Source organism: Antennarius striatus, chromosome 11 (assembly GCF_040054535.1).
Source record: "Antennarius striatus isolate MH-2024 chromosome 11, ASM4005453v1, whole genome shotgun sequence".
NCBI classification, from domain to species: domain Eukaryota; kingdom Metazoa; phylum Chordata; class Actinopteri; order Lophiiformes; family Antennariidae; genus Antennarius; species Antennarius striatus.
In genome coordinates this window covers 5,635,880-5,654,735 of record NC_090786.1, presented here as the reverse complement: position 1 = coordinate 5,654,735, position 18,856 = coordinate 5,635,880, and the positions used below count along the sequence as shown (strand labels likewise).

The 18,856-nt window shown below is 40.3% G+C and overlaps 1 protein-coding gene across 1 annotated transcript in view; it reads left to right on the top strand.

The window, feature by feature from the left end:
* The first annotated feature begins 208 nt into the window (after nt 1-208).
* cdh5 (cadherin 5) overlaps nt 209-18,856 on the top strand; it is a 29,476-nt gene continuing 10,828 nt past the window's right edge. Inside the window, exons 1-11 of the mRNA XM_068328350.1 lie at nt 209-1,074; nt 8,847-9,080; nt 9,235-9,514; nt 9,923-10,039; nt 10,174-10,341; nt 10,513-10,691; nt 12,992-13,096; nt 13,333-13,475; nt 13,577-13,710; nt 14,736-14,845; nt 15,420-15,522. Coding sequence (XP_068184451.1) covers nt 8,847-9,080; nt 9,235-9,514; nt 9,923-10,039; nt 10,174-10,341; nt 10,513-10,691; nt 12,992-13,096; nt 13,333-13,475; nt 13,577-13,710; nt 14,736-14,845; nt 15,420-15,522 — 1,573 coding nt within the window. The 5' untranslated portion in view covers nt 209-1,074. The remainder of the gene's footprint in view (nt 1,075-8,846; nt 9,081-9,234; nt 9,515-9,922; nt 10,040-10,173; nt 10,342-10,512; nt 10,692-12,991; nt 13,097-13,332; nt 13,476-13,576; nt 13,711-14,735; nt 14,846-15,419; nt 15,523-18,856) is intronic.

The window sequence follows — 18,856 nt, the reverse complement described above, 5'->3', positions numbered from 1 at the left end:
AATATTTACTAGCTTCATGTGGGGAAATCTCTACGGATTATCCCCAATAACCTGTTTAACTTAATCCTTATCTCACACACATGAATAATAAATCTCTCTCTCTCTCTCTCTCTCTCTCTGCGAAGTGACGCCTCTCACCTTACTCCCTATCATCTCCCTCCCTTCTTCCCTCTCCCACATTCACTCCATCTGCTTCATGAACATGAGCCGGCTGCCTTCTCTGCCTCTCCGAGCGTCTTTGAGCTGTTTTGACATATGTGCTCCCTCCCTGCTTCGCCGCCACTTTCTTTTTTCTCTTTCTACCAATCCCATTTATCTCTCTCCGTACCTCTCTATCTCTCTCCTTTCTCCACCAGGACAGGAAAAGGAGCGGTAGCAGGGAGCACCAGCGAAGAAGACTGACCACAATAACAGGAAGTGGAAGTGGGCAGTGACCTGTGTGAGAGAGGGCTGCGGTGGGACAGCTGTGGTTCAACACTTTTGACCACTGGTTGAGACAAAACCACATCAGAGCCGAGAGGGAGAAGGAGAGCAAGAGAAATTAAAAACCTGTTGGACTCCAGACGAAAAAGGCTTGTCAACTTAAGGAGGCAATAAGGACTCTTTTTAAGACTGGTATTTTTACCTGTTTGAGGAAAAAAAAAAAAACCCCAGCGATATCTCCACGATCACCTGCAGAGTACAGAAGACATTTTTGTCCTTAGATTTCCTGGACTGAGAAATTCTGCTTTTGAAAATCGAACAGTGGGATACATTCTCATTGGAGAGGAATCAGTCCATATTTCATCGACACAGAAGGGGATTTGATTCCTGCCTGTACAACAACACCTGCTGCTCTCTTTCAACATCAGCAGACAAAAAGAAGTGTCTGGAAGAAACAAAGCTCAGTTAGAAGGTGGTTTTACTCCTTGTGGAGCGTAGGACCCCCTGACAGCCACTCACCTGCCACATTAATAAAGTGTAGCCTCTGTTTAAGGGAGCAGAGGCGCAAAAAAACTCCGGTATTTGGGCTTCGTTTCGTACCAAAACAAAGATCTGAACCGTTCTGCTTGGCCTGGAATCTGTGTCTGTGCGGTAAGTTTTATTATTATTTTTACACCCAAGGATACTTACTAATTACACAGGTGTGAGTGGGTGTTTGTGTGTGTACCTAGAAAAGTATGGATACAGTCAGACCTTTCAGCAAACCGGAGTGTGAATTTGCATTTCCTCCTAATTGAAAAGCGCTGTACAGCAGCATAGCAAGAAAATGTAACCCAGATCTTTTTTGAAAAGGCTCCAGGCTACTCACCCAGTCACTCCAGGGTGAAACGCTCATGAATACCAGACAAACTGTCAAGAAGAAAGTACCAAAATAACTTGAAATGATGGTTATTACCCCTTTAAGGACAGGCTGTCGACCACCGTCACTGTTCACATATGTTATGCCAATGATCTCAGACAGCTCGGTGTAGATTTGAATGCTGTAATTGAGCACTGCCCCCCATTTCTGAAACCCCCTCCACCCATACTCCCAGAGGCTGGACTGTCATTCCTGTAGACAGACGGCTGTGACCATTAAGACGATACAGAATGATCTGTGGACGTTGGAGGGAGAAATTAAAAGCAGAGTAATTCCACCAGGAGGTCTTCATCTGCTCATGTTCTATGTGCAGAAAAATATTTTCCTCCTGCAGCTGTCAACCTGATGTCAAGCTGGAGTGGTCATAAAATACTGATGAGATAATTTAAAATATCCAACATAGATATTCGAATGGCGTCGTTTTTATCAGCTGGAGTCATCTCTGCTGTGCATACACAGTTTTATTAATCTATTGTTCCTCATCTGTTCAAACTAAACAGCACACAGGGGAGTGGGTTAAGTAACATCTTCCAGTAAAACCACATCAGATCCACCTCTTTTGTCCAGATGTTGTTTGAAAGGTTTTTTTTTCTTTTTTAAAGATTTTAGATTGTAGCTTTCAATGCAGTTGTCCTAGATTCCATTACACAGTGAAGGGTTAGTGTTATTGTGTCTACCTTGTGCTGGTGACAATAGTGTCTCTGTGGTGAATGATTGTTCTCTGTGGCTCTGAATCTCTGCCTCAGAGTGATGGAGGTGATTTGATTCGGTCGTTACATCGAAAAGCCGTTGATGCAACTAAACCCAGTGGTCTAATTCCTGGAGAGGGAGCTATCAGGGAAAATCCTTTGGGTGCCATCTGGGAGACTTCAGCCTACCACACACACACACACACACACACACACACACACACACACACACACACACACACACACACACACACACACACACACACACACACACACACACACACACACACACACACACACACACACACGCACACGCACACGCACAAACACACACTGATTAGAGCCATTCATTCATTCAGATACATGTCAGAGTGGTTGACAAGCCTTCTGGCTGTGGCAATGTGAGCTCAGCTGATGTTGCTGATTACATGTGAAAAAACCCAGTTTGGATTTCGTTTTGGTGACTGACATGTTCTGCATTTTTACACTTGCATTTAAGCAAGTTTCGATTAATCCTATCAATATTTTAAAGTCGGATTTTTACTTGTGTCGTTTCGACTGAATCATCAAAATCAACAGAATTAAATCATACATTTGAATCATTCTATTGAAGTTAAGTGGAAATTGAAATTGACTTGAGTACTGCCTTAAGTGCTTGAAGTCTAACCCCCCCCCCCCACACACACACACACACACACAACTTCAGTTCAGTATGTAGAATGTGAGGCTTTCAAATGCTGTAGACTGTCTTGATTAACAAAATTCAATTAACTCAGCGATATGGTGGTTGAATATGGTGACTCTACCAAAAGGGAGGGGGGTAGGGTGGATGTCTACAATAAATGGAGCCACTTTAACATTTCCATCGTTAAGAATGTTCTATAAGAACAGGAAACATAATCCCTCATGGTTCGGATCCTATAACAGTTCACTTTTAAGGGGGTGCTGCTGAAAACATAGCCTTCAGCAGAAAGAAGGTCTGACAGCTGAGCCAAAACCGATGTGGATAACGCCCTGGGCTTTAAATTAGTTTCAGATGACTGTCGTTACTGTCTGTTTTAAAGCTGGCCGACATCATCCGTTACTTGTCTGCTTTAATAAAATCTGATTTATGTGATTGCGAAAGAAAATACTAGAACTAGAAAACGCACAAGCTCCAATCAGAACAGGAAAAGACTACAGAGTATATGTGTGTGCCTGTGTGTGTGTGTGTGTGTGCGTTTGTGTATGTGTGCATGTGGCAGCAGTGTCTGGTGTGGCTGGCAGACAGATTGTTAGAAGCTGCTCAGTGATTAAACCTGTTTTAATCTAAACAACAGACACACAACAGTGTTCAGCAGTGGAACACAGATTGGGGCTGTGAAATCACTTCCTATGCAACAACAGGCAAATAAACAACGCAATAAAAGTCGACTGCAGAAATCTCAGTTGGGTTTAAACCGTCACATACTTGAATTTGAGACGTTTTTTCTTCATCAAAACTTGGTCGAGCTCCTCTTACACTCACAGGGACTAATTTGTTGATGACGTGACTTCGTTTTGTTGTTCTCATAGCCTCGCCTTTTGTCAATGTGACCTCTGGATGGCTCTTTAAAAGTCATCAAATTTAAACAAGGTCTGCCTCTGGGGAGTATTAGCAGATATCGCTGGAGTCGGTCTGCTCCATTATGCAGCAGGCATGTATAAATTTAAGTGCGGCGCTAAAGACAAGGTCATATGATCGTCAAAGTCACCAGGGTTCTTCCTCAGGGGACCATGAGTGGCTTTAAGAATAGTGTTTTTTGACGCAGACGGCACACAGGAGAACCTTCCTTGCAAATCCTTGCCACCTATAGATTTCTAGATTTCAGAAATAACAAGGCATTTACCCTTCATGTTACATATCACATGGTGGCGGTGGTGGGGTGTTAGCTGCTAGCTGCTGCTATCTGCTTTGCGAATTTCCTGGTTGTGAGTGGAACACAAAACATATTCTTCCTGTCCTGTAACACCAGCATGATGGTTCAAGAAACAGGTTAAATGCTATCGAGCTTATTATCTCCTAAAAATGTTTCTGAAATGTTGACATTTGTAGGGTGACATTTAAATATTGCCCAAAAAAGATTCACCCAGTTGGGAGCTTGTAGCTCAATATTGTATACAAGTGATTATCTGCATAGTTGGTGATAGGTCATATGGACATCTGAATGTTGTTATTGTGGCATCAAGTGTAGCCCCCGGTGCATATTTGGTCAAGGACATGACGTAAACCATCAGGTTTGAAGGTATAATAAAATGACAGATAATAAATAAAAAAAACAGGTACACCTTGTCTGTCCTCAGATTTCACCATGAAGGGCTGAGCTGGGTTTTTATTTCTGCCTATAAAAAAACATAAAATGACAACCATCCTCACGCATGAACTTCAACCACCCTTCAGGAACCGCCAGCATTATGAAGTCCCGTTTGCTCATTTCTATGCTTTAGCCTTTGGTTGAGTGAAATTGGGTCAGACCTGTCTGCCAGTCACAAAACATCCCTGAGAATGACAACTATATCTCTGCTCCTCTGTCTCTCTCACACACTCCCTCGCCTGAGGACAATGTGCAGTGGAATTACTGATATTCCTGGATGATATTTATTCTTCATAACTCTGGAAGATGCCTTTGATAGATGATGCCATAAATAACTTCCGTGCACAGCGTTTGCAGTTTAGAGGAAGAATTAAAAGGTGATTAACATAACGAATACTGGCATAAATAAAAATGACAGGTATTAACAAGTGTATAAAGAAAAGTCTAAACCTAATTTACATCTTCTTGATCACACACAATACTGCTGTCACTTTCCATACATCATCCTCTGCAGCCTCTGCTGATTTAACATTAAGCTAGAATTGCATTTTGACTTGAAAGTCCAGCTGCATCAGTCCATTCGTCCTCTGTGCTTCCATCATTACGTGCTAAATCTGCTTTTAAGGTGAGGTAGTGAGAGAGAGAGATGAATGAAAAAAAAAAGGGAGGTGAAAGAAGAAAAGGTGAGAAAAGGAAAACTAGGAATGATAGGCAGGAGACAGGAATAGACTGTGTGCAAACAAGATACAGTTATCACCTTGAGAGATTCGACAAGAGTAGAGTGGATGCATTTAAAAAGAAAGGACGTGAGTGAAAGAACGAAAAAGTATAAAACAAAGTGTCAGACATCGAGAGTGACCAAAAGCAAAAAGAACAAAACTATGGCAAAGACAGAAACAAAGTGAGACGTTCATGTAGTCAGCAGCTGAATACCAGGAAGGGCGTGTCTGCTCACTAATCATGATCCTTCATTAACAGAGCTGATGGCATTTCCCAGAAGGCATTGTGTTTACACTTCCCCTTGCTGATAAAAGGGAAGGCGTAAGAAGTTGCTCACTGAAGGAGGAAATACAGATTTGAAAAATGCCCTTTTTGGGAAATCACCCTCCGTGGATTTGTCATTACAGAAATAAATGTCATGCAAATCTAAACATAGGATGTTATTGTACATGTGAGGAATGAGTGTTGCACATTCAAGCTTTTGTCAAGTGCTTCTGTTACTACAGACATCTTATACTACTATACCCTGTGAGAGGATAAATTCAGTCATTATTTTATTACAAAATCCTCAGTTTGGATGAAACACATTTTTAATGCTAACAAAAGGCTTGTCGTATATGAATTCAATTTAACCTTCAATAAATATAGATCACAGCCTCTGCTCATCTGACTCTGATTTCCTTAGAAGTCATAAAAGACTTCTTCATGTGGGCCAGTGGTTTTAGAACTCACTGCGTGAGAACATACATGTGCAGCTCAGATTGTGACGACTTCTTTGAGAGGGAGGATACAAGTTGGTACACAGTTAAAACAAAGTGGGACATCACAGGATGCTGACAGGAAACATGCTTGGTCAATGGAAACAATGCCTGCGTGTCTCTTTAAGGGAGTTTGAAGTAGCCAAATTTGTTGTTTAATCATCTCAGTTATCGATTAATTACATTAATTATCCAACTTTAGATGCATGTTGTAAATTTAAAGACCCAACATGAATCTGAGGTAAAAAGAGAACACCCATTTTTTAATACCATTCTCTTTCTATCATTTCCTGTGTTCATGTAAGTCATATAAATGTCCATAAATCCACCAAAAACTGTCAAAATTCAAGTTTTTGCATTGTTAGAACTGAACTCCCTGTGTTAAATGTTTTAATAATCACTGACGCTAACGTATCATCAACTTGACATCTCTGGATGACTGGTATTCATGCATCCACAAGTGTCAAAACTGTTTTTAACTGGTTTAGTGGTTTCAGGGTTCTGTTTCTGTAAAGTAAAAATTCCAATCATTTTGTCGGGTTAATTACATTTCTAGCAGAGGCACTGCCTTGACATGATGAAAGTCTAAATTGCAGAACATGAAAAATAGATGCCAAAAAGTGCTTATTATGAAGTTTCTGGAAAGAAAAAGTGTTCTTGTAAGAGTAGCAAGAGGGATCAAGGTATTAGTCCACAATCACAAAAAACAGATTTCTGAGCGCTGCTATTAACACCCACTGAACCTGCCATTCAGGAGTCCACGGTAAAGTCTAGGATAATTTCCTTTCTTTTTGGTAAATCTAGTCCTGAAAAGAAACACTACAAAGAAAACAACAGGAGGAAAAATAAAACCAAAACAAAAGGGTATGGACTAAATAGAGGAAAAACAATGTTGAGTCTTTGTTTGAGCTGATTTGTGGGGCGCTGTGTGAAGAGGTCACAGGAGGTCAGTGGAATATGAGATTAGGCCATTAAAGGGAGAAGAGTTTGCCATTATAATCCCTTCATCGTAATCTCCCGCCGCCCCTAATGGTTGGAAGACAATAAAATGCACTAATCTGTCTACGGGGAGCGCACAGGGCTGCGCTAAGATATCTTCTGGAGTTCAGATAGACTAAAATGTTTGGAAGATTATTTCCCTGGCATTTCTGCTTTATTAGATAGAACCAAGTGTGGGGTGGGTGGGTGGGAACTATGGAGGCCTGTGAGAAGGACTGGGAAGAGAAATTGAAGATCACTACTGTTTGTGAAATGTAGGCAAAATAAAATGTATAAGGCGCTCACATACATTTTATTTTGGTCAAGCAGACCTGACTAGCAGGAGGGCAACTGATGCAAGTTGGTGAAACGTCTCCAAACTTGCTGCCACAAATCAGTTGAGGTGCTAGTTCAGTTGAAATTTAATTGTGATTCCAACAAATTGGTGCTTCAAAATAAGACACAGCCATGGAGCATGCTTATTTTTTCTCCTTCACTCAGTTATATTTATCTAAATTGTGTCTTTGTTACATTGCATAGAGCATCAATTATTTTTATGATGTAACACTCACCAGTGATGTTGACGGGAACTAGCCTTCAAGTAGGCAGACAATACTGCATCTAAATATATGTTGGGTATGGCATCATTTTAAGTTTCCAACAAAGTGCATTGTTAGTTAAAGTTTTCAGTGTGTGGGTCAGGGATCCTTGTTAAGACCAATCCTCAGGCAGACCCTGGTGCAGTATGACATAAATAACACCTACAGATGGTTGGATTGCTCACGTTTTTCAAGAGAGACCAGGGTTTGATTAATGACCTGCATTTCCTTGTGATTCCATATATGGTTGATTTCAGTGATTCCCATCATGCTGTCATCCAGGTCGAACACGTCTAGTTTTCTCTGGATCGAACATCACAGCTCCATGGAGATGGTAACAATGAACAATATAGTACTGCCATGAAAACAAACAAACAAACAAACAAACAAACAAACAAACAAACATATTTTTAGTTATGGAAGGCTGACTTTTGAGATATAATTGATGTTAAGACCAAGTCATTTATTACACATGGTTTCATCCCCCATTAGGAATCCAATGTGCCAGATTCTTGTCTAAGACTGAGCCAAATAAAATCTTTTTTGCTTAACGAAGGCATGCATTTGATTTGCCCGAGCTGACTGTGTCCGAGCCATCTACATGGAAATGCAGGCATGTTTTTGAAATACATGAGGAAGCTGCGGTTTGGTTTTACTGATGCAAGTGTCTATCACTATGATGGAATTGGACTTTAAATCGAATATGCAAAACTGACCCAATTATCTTATATTTCAAGAACTGGCATTAGCAACAAGTCTCTCACTGTGTTCTACTCTTTCTCTTTATCTGCAATTTGATGAGCTGTAGTAAAAGGGGAAAAAGAAATACCAATGAAGATCTCAAAATGTCAAATAGTCCCTTTCTGACAAATGGCCTTCCTCTAATGGTTGATAAAGACAGACATCCTAAGTGGGTTTTAATGTCAGCTCCTCTCTCCATCTCTGTCTCATTCTTTCTGTTTCCGACTTTCTCTCTCATGCTAAGGCGGTGGGTCAAGACCTAAAATGGGTCACAGGCCCATGTTTAATAGATTCCCATGGGACCATAGTAGTGGTATTCCTCAGCACAGGTCCCATGATGAGGGGCTAAATGTTTCATTTGGGTCCCAGGCTGAAAAGGTTTAAGAGCCCTGCTCCTAAATGATAGCTATAGACCTCAAGCTCAGCGGCTGGCGGCATGGGGACAGAGAGTCCTTGGCCTTCACTCTGAGTCTCACCCTGGCACAGCAAAGGGGTCTGTCCACAACTGATAAGTGGGTTTAATGTGATCTCCTCTCTCTTCTTTTTTGCTTCCACTCTCGTTTTCACCCCCTCCATTTTCATGCCTTTTCCTCACATCACTTATTCTGTAACCGCCTCTTCCTTCCCTCACCGCTATTTTTTTTTGCTCCAGCCTTTCACTAATTTTTGGCTTCTTTCTGTTCTAGATGATGGCTTGGCTCCAGCTGTGGACTATGGGGCTTGTGGCCACTGTAGCCTTATCTATCTCTTTTGCCGCTGCTGAAGATCCTGCCCTTCCTGTGGTTGAAGAGTTAGGCCCTTCTGAGATTGTGAAGAAGGAGTCTCATCCTATTTTGTTCAGGCAGAAGAGAGACTGGATATGGAACTCTATGTACGTGGAGGAAGAAAAACCTGCGCCCAGTCCCTACAAGATAGGACGGGTAGGTTAGCATTAGCAGTTTGACATCGCCGTCTGAAAATCGCAATCTAAACAATTCAAAGAATATCTGGGCATCTGTAATGGAATAATCAGCTCAAAAAATTTAAATTAAGGGAGGAGACCATCAAACTTATTGTATATTTTTCTTTCCGCAGCTAAAGTCAAGCCAGACAATGACAGTTAAAAATTTCCAACTTGAAGGCGAAGGAGCCAACACTATCTTTACAGTAGATAGCAAAGGAGATCTATTTGTCACTAGAGCCCTGGACAGAGAGGAGAAGAGCACATACCATCTGACTGCCAGCATGTATGATGGGAACAACAACTTGATAGAGGATGCCGGAGACTTTGAAATTCATGTTACTGATATCAATGACAACACTCCAGTTTTCCCTGGAGCATATAATAGATCCATTATGGAAAGATCCATGATTGGTGAGTTACTGCAACAGTTTACTTCAAAAAGGATCATTAGTCGCCAACCTTGCACATGCAGTATGTTGTATATCGGTCTCTATAGGGGGACAACATCATCCTGTTCCAAACAGTGTTGCCAAAACCATGAATGAAAAATGAAACAAATACTTGCTGCACAAATTTTTCATCACTGGGAGAACATCGTGTTTAGTCCCCAGTGATGACTTCGATTAAAAATACATAGACTGTGAACAGTCTGCAGCAAATTAAACACCTGCCAGCACCTGTCATGTTCATTAGCACATCCATCTGTGAAGAAGGTACATAGCTGACTTAGATAACAGCGTTAGCACATAATCACAGAGTGGTACTGTGACTTGGTTTTAACGATGATATTAATACCCTTTTACATTTATGCTTAACCAGGAACTAAAGTGATGGAGGTGAAGGCGGACGATGCCGATGACCCCTCCACTGCCAATGGAGAGGTCAGGTACTCTCTGATCCACAGCCACTCTGCCTTTGAAATCGACAGCATAACAGGTAGGCTGACTGCTCGGATGCCTGAGCCATAATCTTTCTCAAATTAAGTGTTGATGTGCTGATTGGTATTTTCAGCCAGCTTGAATATAAGTCCCAGCCTCAGAGGTAACACCCTTTCTACTGTCTGTCCACAGGTGAGATCAGATGCAAGACAAACACTCTGGACCGTGAAACCAAGAGTCAGTACGTGGTTGTGGTTAAAGCTCAGGACATGAGAGGAATGGCCTCTGGCAGCACAGCTACCACTTCTGTCACCATCACCATCGCAGACACCAATGACAACTTAGTGTCCTTCACCCGAAGTAAGCAAATGGCTGCTAAAAATAAATTCAATTGTTAAAAAAAAGCTTTAGACACACTGCAATGATGTTAATAATATCCCCATAAAAAACTATCCAAATCTGTTCTTTGCATATCTACTGTAAATGTCTTGGATACATACCATTACAAATATATCTGTTTCATATATGCAGGAACATATGATCTGCGTGTTCCAGAGGACCACAAAGTAAATGAGAAGATCGGCACGCTGGAGTTGGAGGACAGAGATCAGATCCAGAACAAAGAACCTATCTTCATTATCCCAAGTGACATCAAAATGTTCGATATTGAACTCAGCCCACACAAGGACGGAAAGCTCATGCTAAAAAAGGTAGGAGGCTTCGGTGGTAAAGAACCCTTTATCTAGTCATTTTCATTTATGTATTTGTAAATCCCCCCCTGGTATTCACTGATGTCAGTGAGTGAGAGTATTGATTAAATGCTTTCTTCTCCCATACTCAGTGAGTTGTCTGCCACAATTGCAGTTTGCAATTTGTGGCTCATTTGAAAAGTGGTTCCCCACTGTTTTTGTTTTCACCACAGCCTCACCAAATGGACTCAAATACCTGTTTTGGCATAAATTAATCAATGTGCTCCATTTTTATTCTGGAATTGTTGGTATTTCAGTTTTTTTTGTCTTCCCTCTTTTATTCAGTATTTGGCTATTTTTGAATTCATACTGCAATTTTATTTTGGAAGTGGCAGACAGACCAGAGAACTGAGGTTGAAAAGAATTTGATGTAATTGTTACTTGTTTAATTTTTACTCTTCATGATACAGGTGAGGTTTGATAAAGTTAAAAAATATGCTAGGATAAGACAATTTTGTACAGACACAATGATACAAAAAACTCTCAATGTGCCCAATGGTGTCACAAATGACCGCAGAGTATGTCATTAGTTTCCACTTCTGCTGCTTTACATTTTGTAATAACATTATCACCACCTCCCTCAACCATCAATATGTTTGTTGTTGCAGAGGCTTTTCAGATGTAAGTGACCTCTTGGAAGTAGGAAGTGGTTGAAAGCCTAGTATATCTTTTCAGATTTCAGGAGTGTATTGACACCACCGGAATAAACCCCCGACATTTACACCTCAACAAATGTTGTTCCACCTTATAGTTGCCTGAGCAATTTACACTTGCAATTTACTGATTGTGCTCTTCAAAGTATTAACGGCATCAGAGAACCTAAAAAGGTATTCTAATGAAATGAGGTCTGTAATACCTTGTACTCACACTGACCTGGAATCCACCAATCATATCTCTGCTCTGTAGCCCATCTCCTCTTTCTCGCCAACTGTATTTACACACACAGACTAAGCCAGCTATCAGCCACACTTCGGTTCAGGTCTTATTCTTGTTAAGCTGTTTACACATCCTTTGAAACCGTGCAACTGAGTGTACCTGTTACCATGAGTAATCCAGTTACAAGAATATGTCTACCTGTGGTGTACTATCAACAGATAAAAAGGCCAGCCAGAGAAATGTAACTGAACGGGAGGTTATTTCTAATACAGGGGAAATGAATGTTAAATGGAAAACTGACAGAAACCAGTACCTGCTGCCATGGATCTAATGAATAGAAAATGTATCCGTATTACTTTAAAAGTCTGACTATGTGCCAATGTTGACAAGGTGAAAGGAATGAGGTATTTCTATCCCTGATAACATGCTCTAAATGGAGGAAAAAGTTGACATTTCTCAAATCCCAAGTATAAATTTACCAAGGTTGTTCCAGCTGAGTTGTGAAATTTAGTGCCGTTTTACACCTGTCATAGACAGGCTGTCCTTGGTGAAGTGACGCAGGTGTAAATGCACTAAGTATGAGGACAGGAGATGCTTTGAGCACAGAGAGAATGAAGTGCAAATGTGCCCCCACACTAAAGACAAGAACAAGTAGAGTTATAGTACAGAACACATCTGAGAATAAATCCAAAGGGGAAACACCTCAGCTTCCCACTGTCGAGACATTAAGTCTCAAAGTTAACAGGGAAAAGGATCTTCACTTAATCCATCTATGATCATATCTCGTAGGAACTCAAAATTTTTGGTTTAGAAATACAGTAGTACCTTTAGATACGCGACATACGAGTTTTTTGAGATGCGAGCTGTTGCTCGGTCCATATTTTTGTTTGACGTACAAATGAAAATCCGTGTCGAGGTTAGGGACACTAACACAAGTTGAGAGATGGATACAACATTAGCTGAGACCGCATTTCGTTCTTTCCAACGTATTGTCCGTGAAGTGAAGGCATAGCTCGTGTGTGCTTGTGACTTTTGTGTTTCTCTTCATACTTTATCATTGTTTACGGAACTTATATAAACATAATGTTTTTTAAAATAATTTTTGAATAATTATTTTATTCATAATTTAGGCGTTTGGGGCTTTTTTACAAGGTTGAATGAACTAAAATCATTCCAGTTATTTTAAATGAGGAAAATTCATTTGAGATACAAGTTCTTTGACTTACGAGTTCAGTCATGCAACGAATTAAACTCGTACGTACTGTACCTAAATCAGTAAACAAAAGAGCTATATGTTCCATTTTCAATGAAATCCTGAGAGACTTAACAGATATTCTAACATATTTAAGCCTGTATTCATATCCATGTATTGCTTTTATCCACAGGCTCTAGACTTTGAGACTACGAACAGCTACACTTTCGCCATCCAGGTGCGAGAAAATCTGCGTTTCCCAGCTGAGAATATGAATAGTGCTATCACCACTGCACAGGTAACCAAGCCTTCAAGTCTCCCTCCAGGAAAAAATATAAACCTACTTTTCATTAAAATCATAAAGCCAGTAACAAATTGCACCACGGCCAAAAGTAAAATTGATGTACTCCCAATTTAACAGTCACTGATTGCAAAACTAAGAGCAAAAAAGTTAAGTTCCATTCCAATTCATTGGGATTCCCACTGATCACCAAACACGTCTTTCTCTTCTTATGAATGTTTTAAAACTCGCAGGTAAACATCAAGGTTCTGGACGTAGATGAGCCACCGGTCTTCACACAGCATGTGTACACATTTACTGTGGTGGAAGAAAGTATTGTGAACAACATAGGCACCGTCACAGCCAAGGACCCTGACAGAGCCAACAAGAGGATAAGGTATGATGATGCTGAACGCCTGCAAAGTATTATTAATGTTACTGTTCCTTTACAGACCGTTAGGGTTCGGGTTGCACTGATCTATTGCTTTCTCTGCTTAGGTACTCCATCTTAGACAAGGATAGTCCGATCAGTATCAACCCATTCACGGGACAGCTGTCCACCCTGAGGAGGCTGGACAGGGAACTGGAGGCCACACATGTGTTTCAAGTTATGGCACAGGAGGAGCCAAGTGGTAGGTCATGCAGTGGTTTATTAATCCTGTTTCTTTTTGCGCAATATAACCTTAGATAAAATTAATACCATATGTGTCCCTCAACAATAGCAATTAATCACAAAACATAGAGGGAGTAAGACAGCTCCCCCCCCCCAAAAAAAATCCCAAAACAAAACGGTGTTTTCTTGTCAAGTGAGCAGCCCTTGTGTCGTTATTGAAGGATGGGCTTCACTTCATATAGATTTACGATACTGCCACAACACCTGGGTGATTCACGTGGGAACGAGAGATTGTAAGCTTGAAAATCGCATTAGTGGCTCTCTTTGTTCACTTGCAGCTTCGAAATCAAACTTTATATTTTTAGACCAGCAATGAATGAAATCCCGACATCTATTTTAGTGGCCTGTCAAGATGTTTAAGGAACACAATGCTCCCCTGAGCTTGACAAGGTCCTCGATATACAGTACATGTACTGTACTAAAGATAGTTTTCGAAATCTCAGCACAGGAGACAGGCAAGAGACCTGCACATTTATCCAAAGACGCACATTCAAAAAAACATCACTGATCTAAAATAAATGTAAAAGCTGCTTTAATGTGACAAAAAAATGTCAAACACAGGCTCACAAATAGAAATCTCTCTCGTCACTTGACCTTAATCAGTTCTAGCAGAGAGACATACACTTCTAATCCGAATCGTGGCAAAGCAGTCAGATGCATTAAAATAAAAGATAAGCAGCTATGAGATTGTATAAGAACAAAGATAATAAGAAAATAGCAAGATGATTCATGTCACCTCCACATTCAGTATGAAATATGCATTAAATAATATTACATGATGAGTCAGACAGACTTTTTCATTCTCTAATACTTGAGCTGTAAAGACTCCCTACAGGTGGATTGCTAGAAAAAAAATCTTGTGCATTTCTTGTGACTATTTCCACTGTCAGCACAATGTGAGACGCAAGATAAGTAAGTGCTGCAGTCTCAAAAGTAGTTCCTGTAACCAGCTGCCATCACTGCAGTTTCTTCTCCATATTATAGGGTTGGAGTCATTCGTGAAAGTTAACATCACAGTTCAGGACATAAATGACAATAAGCCTGAACTGGTCGTGGATGACATCTTCCTTTGTGAGAACGACGTCACTAATACGGTAAGAAACACACATTATATTAATTATATGAAGCAGATGTTGAAAATGTGTTACATCACTCGAAGCTTATTATTGTCACTTCATAATAAACTGAATTTATAATTTGCATCCCTCATCTTATTTGCAAAGAAGATGTGTTATATCAAGTGCATTTAGTTCAAGCGTGGTGCATCACAAACTGAAAATACGAAACTGATCCGAGGCCAAGGCGTTAGCCTCCTAAGTTTTGCATCAGTTTTGGACGAAGTGTCTTAAAATACTGCAATTCTTTTCTCTTAAAATGAAAGTGATGCAGTGATGTTCGTCAAAAGTTAGAGGCATGAACAGCAGAACTCATCGATTACATTATTTCTAGGCATTTTAGTTTTAGTGTCCTCAAACACAATCAACTGAATGAAAAAAAGCTGCAATATGCATATGCCAACAATCTGCGTCTCAAACTGTACGTTAGTAGTTTGATGGTGTTTATACAAGTGGAATGTATGCTAATGTATGCTAAATACATTTAGTCTGCACTGGATATGAACAAAAGCTGTGTCTGGGATGGATTCATTTTATTTTCATCACTCCATAGGTGATAGGAACCTTGAGAGCCACAGATAAAGACGACCAGCCAGCTTCATTCAGTTTCAGCCTGGCCAGTGAGAGTTCCAACTTCTCCATTAAAGACTATGGCAGTAAGTCTTTGTGTCCACCGAAAACAGATTTACCTTCCTTTTGATGGCTGTTACTCTAAACACTGCTGAGAGGAATTGCTGGACTCAGCACTTGTTGCTATGCAACGGTTGAAACTTCATTCGAGGCAGTGCCTTCTTGCTGAAAGTTGAAATTATTTTAACATCTCAAAGCATGCTTTGGTTTTCCCAGCCAGATGGGGAATTTAGAGAGCCTGTCTGGGACCATAAGTGCTGTCTAGAGTGCACAACAGCACATATTGAAAATAATGAGAGCAAGTGCCTTGGTGGACTCACAGATGCTTCTTTGTGTATTCAAAACTCCTCCCTGCAGTGGATGTTGGAGGAGCATGTAACAAATTACTGTGGGGCATTTTTTTAAATGTAAAAATAATGGAAAATAGTGCATAAAAATCCATCATCAGGTCAAACATTTGGTAAGGATATGCATGACTGCACTTGAACTTTGACTTGAACATGAAAATGGAAAATATATGTACATTTTTGGACCAATTTTGGCAAAAACCTAATGGATGCCTTCACTGCTATTGGATTGAGAAGGGGTATGAGGCTGTTTGAAAGGGAATTAAAGTGGAAATCATTCCTCTCCTTTTATGACCCAACATTTTCTGCAGTTTCTATAAAGATAAAACGACTTGACTAATTAAATCACAAGCAAATATTTAATTCTACCAACCAACAACAAGCTGCTATAAAATCCACTTTAAGCACTTCTTTAATTACAGGTAGTTCACTGCTCTCCAACACCGATAATGACCATTATATATTTGTCTGTACAAGCAGTGAAGTCATGCTCGCGGCCCTGTGAGACTGTACTTTCCCATTGTGGTGCTTTGACCTAAATCTAATGCCAGCATGTTATCATGCTCTCAATAACAACTCTAATATGCTGGTGTTTAGTACATAATGCAATTCCTACCATGGGGCCACTAGAACAAACGTCAGGGGATCAGCGTAGTGAGTGAAATACATCATCTAAGAGTCATAAATATCTGAATAAGATGTACATGTGGTAAGTCCTGAAACATTTCCCTGAATAACTGAATGGAATAATTAATTTTGAGCAGCCCTGGGCGATAGATTAAAGTCTCCAAGGATCACCAAATAATCCTTTTTGATTCATCCCCTGTGGAAAAATAAATTATGAATTTCACAGCAATATTAATATTTCTGTATTGTCCAAAGAGGTGGGTTGACAGAGAGATTGTTCGCATTGTTAAAACAACTATTTGTTACAGTTACTGTTTAAATATATAATGGAGGAGGTTTTAGCAATTCAAGCAGCTACAACTGTACAAAGTAAGGCAGAGATATATCATTAAATACTGTTTTAAATCTATCGCCATAGTAACTGGCTGCTGCCAGCTCCATCATAAGTAATGTGAAGGAAAATATGTGATTATAATTAGTCAATAGATTTAATTGGAGTAAAAATAGGATATAAATGTGAAAAAAACAACTTACATAGACAATGGCTGCTATAATGATGCGCAACTTATTACAGTCGTTCAATGAAATCCAGACATTGATATTTAGGCGTAGGTTGGTGCTCTATTACATCAGATTTTCCAAAGTCTATTTAGGTTTTTCAACTTTGGACCAAAAAAAGGGCACAAGCGAAACAGTTTTAATCATTTTTGATCATCACATGCCCTTATAATACATGAAAGCCCGGAGAAAAGTGTTACCAACTGTTCTAGTCAAATATTAAAAGTGGGAGTAGATGAAAGCCTACGGTAGTCAGATGAAAGATTTAGGTGAAGTGTTGCTATTTAATTTAAGTGAAACTTGAAACATACTGAAAGGATGATAAACAGATGGTAAAAAGGCACGAACTTGCCTCGTCTATTTCCTCTGCTCATGCCTGAAGGGGTTGACGGGTTTAGCAGGAGGGTTGAGAGCAGGAGGAAAGACAGACGAGGCAGAGGTGGAAGAAAAGATGAAAGGAGGCAAGATGAAGAGATTAGGATTGAGGAAGATGGGTGATGGAGCTAAACATGAAGCACGAGAGAGGATAAACATTAGAATAAATAGAGAAAAGAGAAGAAAACTGAGAAAGTGCGACTGAAAGGAGCCGAGTGATGAATATTAAAGAGGGAGACGGTTGAGAATGGAGAGAAAAGAGGAGTAAATGGGAAGATGAAGATGTGAAGCTTCAGACAGGAGGTGGGAAAGAGAAACAAGATGAGACAAGGGGAGGAAAAAGTGACAAAATGTGCAACAGTGACATCAAACAAATGAAAGCTTGGAAAGGAAAGGAGGAAAACAAAAACAGAGAGGGGAGGGATGGTGCAGGTGAAGAGGTGAATGTGAGAAAGAGATCGGAGGGGAGGGGAAAGAGAAAAGAGGAGGGGGATAGTTGTTCGTTAAGTGCTGGACGTCAGTGCGAATCTCTGTTGTCCCCTGTGGCTCGTCTCGTCTGTGCCCCCCCACATACAAAAAAAAATAAGCTGACAGCACCTCACACCACTTAACACACACTACTTACACACACACAGACGCACACACACACAGACGCACACACACACTCACGCAACAAGAGCTGCAAAGTGAGGGCTATTAAAATATTCATCAACTACCAGCTCCTTAAAACTTGCCGAAAAAAAAAGGCTTTCATTAGAAACACACACACACACACACACACACACACACACACACACACACACACACACACACACACACACACACACGCGCACACACACACACACACACACACACACACACACACACACACACACACACCAGGAGTCAGTGTAGCTGCACAGCGAAGTGACAGGACTCTGTGTTCAGACCAGCTACACAAGGCTCACCGCATTAATACCAGACAGACAAGAGAGAGGAGAAGGAGAGAAAACAAAGAGATGAAGACAAAATGACTAATGAGATGCAGAGAGAGAAGAGATGAGACAAAAGAAACACCGAGAGGACAGTGAGAAATGTACAGAAACCCATGATGAATGAATTCAAACAAAGACAGAGCAGGAGACCGAGTGGAGGGATGTGATGAAGGACAACAGAAGCTGTTTTCATCTTTTATTCAGTTAGATAAGCAGCATCAGTACCCATGTCCTCCTACACATACAGCTCCAGTGGCATCACAATCTCTTCAAGGTGGGGACCTGATATATAAAACTCATTTAAGTGTCAGACACGCTGAACTTTCAACAGATACATCCATCCTTGCAGACTGGGTGAACTCTTTCAGCATTATTAGCTGATGGACAGACAACAAATTTTATTTTGGTGCCTTTTAAAATAATAAATACTTTCAGATATTTAACAGTCAACTTTTGTGAGAAATTATTCTCTATTTTAC